General features: G+C 46.6%; 1 protein-coding gene across 3 annotated transcripts in view; it reads right to left on the minus strand.

The window, feature by feature from the left end:
* Positions 1–467: 467 nt before the first annotated feature.
* ADORA2A (adenosine A2a receptor) overlaps positions 468–12,254 on the minus strand; it is a 35,855-nt gene continuing 24,068 nt past the window's right edge. For all 3 annotated transcript variants that reach the window (XM_057411419.1, XM_057411420.1, XM_057411421.1), the window contains one exon: positions 468–6,076. In XM_057411419.1, the coding sequence (XP_057267402.1) occupies positions 5,116–6,076 (961 nt within the window). In that variant the 3' untranslated portion in view covers positions 468–5,115. The remainder of the gene's footprint in view (positions 6,077–12,254) is intronic.

Genomic DNA, 12,254 nt, shown 5'->3' on the forward strand with positions numbered 1-12,254 from the left:
TCCTGAGACAAAGGCACTCACACTCTCTTTTACAAATATATTTTATTATTTGAATGCTTATTAAGAAATGTAACCAAGACAGACTCAGCAGCACTGGTGGCTCCTCACTGCCCAGCAGTCTGACGACTTCACAGATATGAAAACTTCACAGATTGACAAAAAAAAACCCTTTTGGTCAATGCACTTTAAATACATTTGCATGCACAGGTTCTCCCACCCCCTTCCCTCCCCTCCCACTGGTAACTGACAAACAGAGGGAAAACAACAACTATATTCATAAACCATTTAAATTAAAAGAGTAATTGTTTTATAGTGACAGTGTGTGCAGCAGGGTGTTCATAGTGTCTTGGTTTGCAGACCACAGAGACAACCGCTCCACAGGATGAGGGCAGGAACACCAGCTCCTGAGACAGAGTGGGAGAAGCAAAGGATGGACTCAGATCAACAGGTTCCAGTCTTGATTTTAACAGTCCCAGCAGACAAATAAGACATGGAGTTACACACAACACTGCCCCAGTCTGGGGATTCTCAGTCTGTCAGGGTTAGGCACCTCTCATGCAGATAAGGAACTGGTGTGATTTTCCTTTTTCTGATGTGTTTTACTGTAAAGAAGGCCAAAAGCTGAGGGCTAGAAAGACAAAACTCTGGGATGACTCACTGCAGTGTGAGTCCCAAAACAAACTGGGAGAGAACTATGAGGCAGCTAAACATAGCAAAGACCACTAAAGAGTATTCTACGGTTCTAATGCATCACAGCCCTGTTACAGCAGGCTTGTCCTCCCCACAGAACACGGCTGGATTGATTTGGTTTTAGGTAGGGCTCATGTTCATGAAGCAGAAGGGGTTTTGTTGCACCCAGACACAGTCATGAAATGTGACAGTGTCTCTGAAAGGGAGATAATCCACAAGAACTGTCTCTGCCTTGGTCACTAACAGACCTTATGAATTGAACCCTCCGCATGCACCCGGTAAGGCTGACTCTCTGTAGTGACCCCCGGAGAGCTCTAAGACTGTACATCCTTTCCAGAGTCCTTCCTCAGCAAGTCCCACCTTGGTCTCATGCCAGTGCCATCTGGGCCATCCGCAGCACCTCCCAGCACATTCCTGCTCCCCTGAAATCCTCCCAAACATCTCCCCTACAAATCTTCCTTCACCACCAAGATTTCCCATCCACTCTAACCCTCCATTCTGCTCCCACACCTCAGAGACTTTTCTGTATCCACCAGCATCTGCTGGAGCCTCTTCTCAAAGAATAGCCAAAGATTCAGACTCTGCCCCATGTAACTCCCAAGTCCATCTGCACAATAAGCTTCTCAGCACCAAATGAGACCAGTGGCAAACCTTTTCTGTCTACGCTAACCCCAGCTGTCTCACCATGCCGAATTGTTTCTCCGTTCAAGAGCTGCAGTTCAAGCTTACACAGAGCTTTGAAATACCACTGATCCAAATGAAGCCCTGCAGGACAAAGCTGTAAGTGCACTTATTTGCATACACAAAACCCAGCGTCTTACTGAGGAGGGGGCCCCAGGAAGAACTCTTGATAAAATTACTCCTGGCAATTGATCAAACTTTACTTTCTCTGAAACCCTGTAAAACAAATAAACCCTGGAGCCAGAAGTCTTCAGGGAATGGTGAAATTCATGGACTCCCTCACATCAAATGAGGCATCACATCTCTCTGTGGATCTTCAGCCACTTTTAGTAAGAAGCTCCACTTGAATGGAATCAGTTTCTTCATACCCCAGCTCTTACTCTCTGGACCCACTGAACCTTGGATTCCCAAGGAAGCCTCCAGCCTCTCCTGATAAGTCACCTCACTCTTCCCTTTGTCTTGGTACCATCTTTGTTTATCCAGAAGAGCTATAGTTCATCAGCTAAACATTCTCCAGCTGGAAGAAGAATGGGGATGAGTGGGAAAAAAACATTCCATTTTTCTACTGATCCCTGTGCAGTTTGGAAGACAGGTACTTTCCAAGAGTGGAGAACGCTGCCAGAAGAGCACATTTCATTGATGGGACCATACAGCTCTTTTTCCTTTTTTCCCTTAAAAAAAAACCCAACTAAACAACAAAACCCCCAAAAGCAAGCCTTGCAATGGTGATCCCTGGGAAACGAGAAATACAAAGTCCAAAATTCTGTTCAAAAGGCACGAGCCTGTTGAGCTCCCCACAACGACTGAAACATCCTCTGAGCGTCCATCTCAGACATACATTTGCCAGAAGGCCCACACAGCCTGTAGTGCAATTGCCATCCCTTCCTTCCTGTGACAGCAGACTCCCAATGCTATATATAACATGCTGCCTCCTTAGCCCCACTGCACTTCCTCCTGCACGCATCCCCTGGCCCCTTCACACACCCTATTCCTGTCAAATCTGCATCACTAATATTGAAAGGGATTGGACGCACTCGGGGGCATCTCACACAACAACAGAAAAGCTAATTTCAAGACATCTGGAAATTCAGTAAGCTTACATGGCAATCTGGTTGGGCAGGCAAGATTTCCAGAGTGGCAATCCTAAATCTGTCACATCAACATAGATCAACTTGATTCTCGTGGCAACAAAGCAAGAAGCTGCCATAATTGAGTGTGAAGAAGCTCAGGAAACAATAGAAAGCAAGCAACCCACATCAGCTGTTGAAAGTCTGATGCAATGTGGCATGAAACATCTCATTACAATGGCATCTAAAGCTCAACAGGGGACACTTCTGCACTCGTGTGTGTTCCAGCACATAAGTGATGCTGGTATTTTCCCACACTTCCTTTCCTGCTCTGCTTCTTTGTGGACCTAATTGTTATTGACATGAATACCGGATATAATCTTGTGTTATTCTTAGAATCATTTCAGCTCCCAGCTGAGGCCTGGAGAGATCAGACCCCCATTTTCCTGACTGAGTTCCTCTGCCACTGTTACACAGGAGGTCAGAGGAGCCATCCCACAAATAACCTACAGAAATACCCCATGCAGAAGCACCAAGAGGAACAAGATCCCAGGTCACCCTACAGAGGAACCACCTACAATGTCAGCCCTAGGGAAACGGCTTCATGTATGTTAATGGTGCTGGAGTGATAATCCACTCCCCTGACGTCAGACTACGTAGAAGAGCCGTGCCAAGAAAGCAGCAATTCAATTAAACTGTAAAGTCAATTGTTCTACAAATTTACCTGTCTTTCTGCTAAGGGTTGTGGTGGCAATCCCATCTTTTTGTCCATCTCTTGTGCTACCCTGGAGCAGTTACGTACTTGAGCACATTTAGCACTATAAACTATTCTCCATCTTCATGTAGGGACACTGGCAAAAAGAAAATTATCCTCAAATAAAACTGACTTTTCATTTTAATAGTTCACAATATATAAAACAAACATCGAATAAGAACACACAAACCTAACCTGCTCTTCCTCAAATATCAAAATCCAGTTCCCCTACCCTTTCTGCAAAAGAGATTATTTGGCTTCTGAAATGTTAGCTGACGCACGTGAGGAGGAGCCAGGTTTGGGGGGGTGATATTTCTGATGTTTTCAGCCAGGGAATAAGCTTCAGATCCCTGGAATTAGTGGACTTTTCATTTTCCAGTAGGACCATTACCACCAGTCTCTCCAGAAGGCTGGTGGTATTAGATGTGAATTATTTGTCTGGAGAACAAAACCAAGACAATCTTTAGGTAGAATTCAAGCTGAACGTAGCATTCTGCTGTCCTTAGGGTACAAAGCTTCATAAATGATCCAGAAAATTATCAACCTGCTGTGAAATACCCCTACACCAAACCACACCAGTGCATACATTTGCTGCACCATGAATTTGCCTGTTCTCTTACACAGGAAACTGCAGTTCCTAAGCTGGTTTCCCCTACTACCGATGCCTTTCAGCTTCTCAGAGTAAAAGCATCTTCTAACCAAACAGACCCACTTCTGTTGGCCTCTGCACCACAGGGACACATCAGGCTTCACAGTAAAGCACTTGAGGAAAAAACTGAAATCACAGGAGAAAAGGTGTTTAAATAGAGCTCATTGGAATTCAAAAAGTAAGCGTTAGGTAGGTGTGTGTGTTCCTCCCCACCCCAATAAAGAAGATTACACAGCCTTTTGAGTAAGGATGAAAATGAACAAAGTATGGGAAATCAGCTCCCCTCACACACATCTGGAGCCATGGAAAGAAAGTGCATTCTAGGAGCTCAAACACAGAGACGGGGTGGGAAGAAGCAGACAGTGCCCACCAGCCTACAGACAGCTCACACACCTCGAGGCATGACCACCCTGCTGACGCAGACCACAACCTGGCCTGTTTGCCTGCTGTCTGCAGCACCAAGTCCTGCTAACAGCCCTTTTGCTAAGGGAAATCCATATTACAGACTCCGTTTTCCTTATTTGCTAAACAAAGTAGAGAGCTGTGAGTTTATTTGCCTTGTGCATCTGGAACGTCGAGCGCTCAGGGAACGGATATGAGTTCTGGCCCATCTTTTATAACTTAACATAGAAGTAATCTTATCAAGACAAGAAAAAAATACTCAAGCAACCTGTTGCAGTATAAGCTTTAAAAATGAACTGAAGGACAAAATGCCATGGTTGAAGGTATCCAAAGTTCCCATCAGGTAAATTCCTTCTCTCTCCAAGCAGCTGCTGGCATCCTTCCTGACCGACAGATGTTGCTATCCCCCTTGTGTTTGTTGCAGGGCCAAAGTACTGAATGGCCCCTTCCCTGCTGCTCTTCATAGTTCAGTGAATACTTTCAGGCACACTTTTATTCCTGCTGGTAAAGCCAGCAAAACTGACATACAACCACAGGTACACAGTACAGCATAATGTCATAATATGCCCTGCATCAGCAGGGTCTCCCAGTGCTGAACTTGGAATGCCATCTTCGACCTCGGCACTGCTCGTGGTGACAGGTCATTGATGGGTAACGCGTCCCTCCTTCCTTAGTCCATTTCAGTGGTATCTTGGCTTTTCTCCAGTCTAGTACTTAGGATCATCCCAACAGTCCTGGGGAGGGACCCCTTTCTCCACAGCAATAGAGATGCACACCTCTCCCCCCGCCCCCCAACCTCCCTTTCTGCCATGGCAGAGGTCACCAATGGGAAAAAAAAAAATCATTCTACCAGGAAGACTTTGCAAGTCTCATCAGGAAACATCAGCTGCTGCCAAGGCTGCTCTTTCCAGATCTGAGTAAGACACCTGGGCATCAAGTAGCTCTTCACTGTGCAGCTCCCTGCTCATGCACACATCTGAAAGAATCCCATTTTTGCAGGAATGTAGCAGATGACCATTTGTCTCCATGTCCAGAGCATTTCCATTCTGGTGCCAATCCAAGCCAGCTTTGCATTTGTTTAGGTCCTGCTTTTCAGGATCCCTGTGGATCTCTCCATTGGTGTATACCTCTAACGCATACTCACTGATTCGTATGCTGGCGTTCTCTGCGTCCCCACCGTGAGTGGAAGTCCTGGAGCTGGCTGTTCCTGCCTTGAATGGCTCCTTCCTGCCTAGGATGTGCTGGCTGATGATTTTACGGAAGGTGTATCGGAACTCCCTGATTCGGTAGGCATAAATTAGAGGATTTACAACCGAGTTGGCATGAGACAGGATAATAGCCAGATACATCAGCCAGAGGGGAGCATGAGCACAATTTGGGCAAAATAGGGTAAAGCAGTTAATAATATGCAGTGGAAGCCAGCAGACTGCAAACAACCCAACAATGATGGCTAAAGACTTGGCTGCATGGACTTCCTTCTGCAAAGTAGAGCGAGAACGTTCCCCATGTACCATCTTGTTCTCCATCTGCTTGAGCTGTCGCCGGGCTGCCATGAAGATTTTCAAGTAGATACCAAACATGATGAGTAGGGGCAAGAGCACACAGGCAAAGAAGTTGTAGTAGACCATGTACTCCATGGTGACCACAGCCTCAAAGAGACATGCCACCATACTGTTGCTGCAGTTGATGGGAGAGGACTTGTTGGAACCCAGCTCATCGATCTGGGCGCGATTGTGCCACCCTAGCATTGGTGTCAAGCCAATGATGAAAGATAATACCCAGCAGATGGCAATGATACCTTTAGCTCGAGAGCCAGTCACCAAGCCATTGTACCTATAAAGCAGAGGAAATAGGAATTACATCAGTATAATTCAACAAGCCCCTGACATTCATACAATTTCCCAATGGCCCAGAAGACACAAGACAGCAAGAAAGGCACCTGCTTCTTCAGATGGGCCCTCGAACTGCCATGCAGAACCCACGCAGCAGAGCACAGCAAAGACTCCATGGTGATGTATGCCACCTACTTCCCTCCCCTTTCCTTTAGGCAGTGAATATGTGACAGAAAACCAGGGAACTTAATACAGTTTTCATCTGTGTTTCTTCATCAGCCCACTTGGTCATGCACATACATCTTGCAGCCTGAGCAATCAACAGCACTGTCCTGACCCTTAGTGATGAAGGCCACCATGGCCCTCTTGCCAAAGTCTGAGATAGTTCCTCCTTTCTGGCAAAGGAGCAGGCTTTTAGCATAGAACCGCTATGCCTGTCTTGCAGTAGATCTGCAAGCCAAACAGCACAAAAGAACCTGGAGGCACAGCGCCACTGGCCCCATGTCCATGGGCAGGTGTGCTCCAGGGAAATTCTGCTGACTCAGCAGCAGAAGCCAGGCTGGCATTGCCTCTCACAACACCTCACTCTGCTCCACTATGGCACTTTCAGGAAGGCCAGCACCGCCAACCTTCCTGACACAACTGAGACAAGTCAGCAGCATCCTCATCAGCCCAGCTAAGAGGACCCCAGGCATTTCTCAGAAAGGACTTAAGCTGAGTGCTCTGACTACAGGTGTTCTGTGGGCTGCACTGCACACACCAAAGGAGACTTCAGTGGTGGAGGTATTAGTCTGTTGAAAGAGGCAATAAGCAACATGGCAAGAATCTGACAGTACAGGGAGGGACCTCGGTTTGTTTGCAATATCAGCCAGTTCCCAAGGCCTCACAGGTTACTGCGAGTCCTGAGCTGACTCTACCAGTTCTTCTCTCTGAAAATGTAAATCAGGGCAACAGTTTATTTCAATGCACTTTCCTTCCCTTGGTAATGCTTAACATGGGAAGTAGATGGCTGGATTCCCACATTGTCCAGTGTGGGTCCCACACTGTACTTGACCCCATGTGTCTGTGATCGGACAACAGTAGCGCAGGGCTCTCAGTGTTTACCCAGTGCTCCTTCTCCCTCTGTCCCCAGAATTCTCTCAGCAAACAAACATCAAAAATAAAATAATCCAACAAGCCACAGAAAACTTTCCATCTCTCAATGAAACAGTCACTCCCACAGGTTCATGCTCCTACCCCAATGCAAGTTCAAGACAGGGGAGGAGAGAGGCTGCTTTTGCTGGACACAGTACAGAATGGAGATCCTGCATGTGCTTTAAAACCCTGCTGATGGGCCTTGGGGGAGATACAGACTCCACACAAAGCCTGGCAGGCTTGAGTCTCCCTTCCTTGGTTGCATTTCAAAATCAGAAAAAGGAGTGGGTGATGGAGCCAACCACAATTCACAGTATCCAAAAATACTGAAATCCCTCTTCCATAAATAAGGGAGGAATTTCAGCTGATTCTGAGAGATAAAAAGCTTTCTCCAGCAAGCAGTGGATTCTGCTCAATGTCTAGGGGATGCTAAGGGCACAGCATGGACAGTAGCAGGGGGCTGATCGCATTCAGACCTCAGCAATGGAGCAGAACAGCATCTGCGCTTTGAAAAGTACACTCAGGGAGCAAGAGCTTGGCTGAAGGCACTTGAAGCTTGGAAAAAAAACAAACCAAAAACCCTCAAAACCCTGAAGCCCTGGAATTGGCTGCATCTTGTCAGAGGAATTTTGAAATCGTGCAGCTGTTATCCCACGACTAGAGATGTCCCTTCCCTTCCACTAAAAATACATTCATTACTGCTCCAGGCAAGCACCCCCCAACTTGTCCCTCCCTCTTCCCCTCTGGGGAATCCCATGCAACAAACTTTACAAGGCTTAGGAACAGCACTTAACCCAAGCAGCCTCCTGCTTTCCAGCTGCAGTGTATTGTGTTGGCAGTGGCAATTGCCAGCCTACCAGAGAGTGCATTTCCACAACGCCCTGCTCAGTATCTCCAAGGGTTAAGAGAGAAAGCTCACAGCACCTCATGATGTAGCACTACATTGGACAGGAACACACTGAGAAATGTTAATGTGTTTGGGAAAGCATAATTTCTAGGACGCGCAGGGACACCTCTGGCTGACTGAGGGAGGGTTATTGTCCAGGCAGACTTCCCTGGACTCATTCCTTTTGTCCAGTTAGAGATGTCTGAGAGACACTGGAGAGTTCATGTACCTGTCTCGGCATCTTTCTAGGCTCACAGCAGCCAGGCCAAAGCTTGTCTCTGTAAGCTCAGTGCTGTACAGCTCTACATGGCAAGTTCAGGGCTTGCAGGAAGCATCACACACACTGTGAATTGCTGGCACCTATGCAGGAGACAGCCTGCTGCAAGGAGCTGGTCACACCTACAGCCCATGTTCTGCATAGCTGGCAGGTGACTTTGTAGTGTGTCTGATGTGTCCAGACAGCACTGGATTGTCCGTGCACAAGCGGTTCTCGTGCTTCCTGGAAATACTGGACTCGCTATGCAAACAATGACTTATCCTCGTGAAATTCCAGACACAAAGAACATCAGTGCAGAGCACAGGGATGCTCACAGTGGGGCTGGGTCACCTGACTCCTCTAGAAAACAAACCCCACTTCTGCAAACACATTAAATTGTGGATGTTTTCCCCAAAATAATTTCACCTGCCCTGCTGCTCTTCCGGCCATCAGCCTGGCAAACTGCCTCCAGGAGCACAACTGCCCTTGGTGCATGAACAGCTCAGCAGTGCTGCCTAGAGTAAATCAGCTGAGGATGTGATGCTGCTGGGTCCTTGTCAGCAGGATTCCTTCACAAAGTGTAGCACCCCTCCAGTCCGATTCACAAACTATGAAGCTGGGTGGAAGGCAGAGCTGGTATAAGAACCACAGTTAACTCAGGTAGGAGTTAAAATCTTTCCATACATTGCACGATATGTAACTGGCCTAACTCTTTGTCATGGCATCCAACCAGCCAGCTGCTTGTCTTCAAACCCAGCTCTGGCTGACAGCACTGCACATCCTGACCAGACGGCTCTGCCATGCATGGAGCATGTTTCAGCCACCTTCAGCACACCACACCAGAAAGCCTGTGCTGAGCACTGAGGGAGCTGGGCTTTGATCTGAATCCCAGCAGTGCTCAATGGGTTTCAACAAATCACTACAAAACACCATTCACTGGGTGCATCCACTCAACAGCCCCCACCTTGGGAGCTGCAGCCATAGGGGCAAGACAACAGGAGGATATTCTATCCCTATTACATGCATCTGGAAATGACAGACACCGACAACCCCAGCATTGCCCAGGAAATCTTGTGGCAGAGCAAGAAGCCAAACCCAGACCTTCCCATGCATCACCTAAACAATCCTTTCCCAAAAGTCTCACTCAAGAAACTTCCTGCCCTATTACCAGGTGCTGTGTAGGCTATGAAGACAGTGTAGAGTTGGATCCCAAAGGTGGACATAGGGCTGTAAACTCCAGAAGCAGTAACTGTGGGCAGGCTCCACTCTTTTGCCCAAGGCACAATCAGTTTCCAGACTAAAAGCTTGGAAACAGTAAGTTCCACTGTGGCCCATGAAGCCGCAGACAACTGGCAGTGCTTTCAAAGCCATGCCCATGCTTGTTCAAAGGAGGAAGTAAATTACTCTTCTTTCATATTAGGCTGAATCTGCCCATGATCTATTTGACATGAACGAAAAAAGGAAACACTTGTCATAAAGTCAACAGGTTTATGGTGAGCAGGGAAAGAAATAAGTCCAGATATGGCTCAAAGAGATAATAAAACTTGAAATCCTTGATTCACTGATTCAGATGTTCGTATATGAGCATTTGAGAAGGCAACCCTAGAGAATTAAAGCAACGGCTGAAACAGACTGTTGTCAGCACGAAGGTCCTTTCCATGTCCTATATTTCCATGTCCTATTCAGGGTTTGCATTCATCTCCCCTATTCTACCTACCCCAGACTCTGAGAAGCCAGTTCTTCATGTCCATCATCCCTAGCCTCTGGCAGAAAACATTCCAATGCCCCCTCAGAGCTGCAGTTTCAATCACCACTACGTGGGAGAAATCTGTCCCAGTGTTCCATATGACAGGGAGCTGCACCTTAGTAACGCTTTCCTAGAGAGGCATCCCGGCAGCTTAGGCAGTCATCTCCAAAGCAGCTTTCATCAGAGGAAAGGGTCTGCACTTCAGCAAGTTACTGTAGTTGGCACTGTATGACCTGCATCAGTATGCAGGCCACAACACCTGAATCCAGCACACTGAGCAGGCAGTAACCTGAGAAAACTTTTCCGTCTGGCTGCAGGAGGAAAAACACCTCCCCTCTCCCCAGTGCATCGGAGCTACCTGTCCTTCACCATGGGAGTATCCTTACCATAGATGCCTACACCAGAACACGTGGCTGGGCACTGTGCCCATGAAGCCTTTGCTGGTACTAAAGAGCCTGGAAAGTGGCAATTGTTTGTGGCCTATGACTTCATCCTGCAGCTCAAACTTGCAGCCGGTTTTGTTCAGAGCACCCAGGGGGTCTGTATCAGTGAGCACAGATTTCAGGTTAGAGACATTTCAGATCTTATCCCAGACCCAGCAATGGCTCACACTCACTTCCTTGGCAGTGCTTTTTGTGCCACGTGGAGAGTGTTACCTTCATATAAAACATGGCAGAATTCAGCAAAGGGTTTGAGAACTTGTGGAAGGATTATGGAATTCCATGTCTGAATCATCTGAAAGGCAGAACACATGAGACTTGCACAAATTAGATTTAACGTATTGTTAAAGTTTACATATTGATGTCTTTTCTCACTGCAAGTTTTGGGGAGAAGGTCTTTTATCCACAGAAAAATCATTCCAAAGGCAACTAATTATGAACCGAGGTGTCCAAAAATCCAAGCAGAATCATAAATCCCACACTTCTGCCTCCTTAATGCCGACAGATTATTTGTGTGGGAATACACATCCACAGAGGTATCCAGAGACACGTGATTACCTTCCTTAGGACAAACCAAACATGAAGGAGTTAAAAAGAACTAGAAAATATAGGTTTGACTTTTTTGGTTTCACGAGAGTGAAGGAAGTCTGTTTTATTATTTTCTTAGGAGCATCCATCTAATGAATATTAGGAATGCCTGGTGTTACCTTTCTTGTCCTCTGAAGGGGAGAGAAGAGGCTTTCCCAGGCATTAAATGACGGAGAGAAAACGTTCCATCTTTAGCGGCAGGACTTTCCTTCCACTGGTTTGACTCATTTTTGAGACAACCGGATAAAGGACGTGAGCAATCTAAGTCATCCCACATCTCCCTCTTCAGCTAACCAGCTTTCACTTGCTCAGCATGTCTGAGGCTATACATTTAATGCTTATTCATCCATAAAGCCTTCAGGGGAAACACAATTGACAAGTTCTCCACTCCTACTGTAAAAGGAGAAACCCGTGGAGGACAAGGAGGAGAGGAACCCATGGATGTACCTGTGGGTTTCTGCATCCAATCAGCTCCACTGTTCCCGGGGCAGAGGAAGGTGTGTTCTGTTATGTCAAAAACAAACCAGCAAACCCAGTAGGGTGCCCGGCACTGATCGAGTCTGGTTTTTCTAAAGGACTCTTCACCTTGGCTATTCCAGGAAATTAAATTTCAAGACAAGATCATTACAGTGATACAGCCAAAAATGGGCAGAAATCCAGATTTTAAAATCCTTTTCCTGGTAAGTCATCCTCTAGCAACAAGAGCGCTTAAACTGTCCACAAAAGCCCTCGGGGTTAGCTCATGGGGGAGGAATTAAAGACATCAGCCCTTCTCAAAACCGTTTCAGAGGCAAGCTCCCAAGTACTCTACATATGGTTATATGGTTATTTGTGCCATTTATCAATAGATTTGTTTATAAACTGAAACTACAGAAAAGTGGAGACAGTTTGATTTATAGGTAACTAATATCAATAGAGTTTTCTCTGCAATGGAATGGTCATTCCTGACAACTACATCAAAAATAGAGGCTGTGACAGGTACAGCTCCAGGTTTGGAACCTGACAATTAATGGTAATATTCCAGCAGCCCAAGCTTGCTGAGGCTAGGCTTCAGGAAAGGCTACACTGCACTGGTCCACATGGAAAGGTAATTTCTGCAGCTTTAGGGAAAAGAATACTTTCTCTTTT

Source organism: Pezoporus wallicus, unplaced genomic scaffold, assembly GCF_028554395.1.
Source record: "Pezoporus wallicus isolate ANWC-B61680 ecotype Strahan unplaced genomic scaffold, APGP_CSIRO_Pwel_v1 contig_6401, whole genome shotgun sequence".
NCBI lineage: Eukaryota > Metazoa > Chordata > Aves > Psittaciformes > Psittacidae > Pezoporus > Pezoporus wallicus.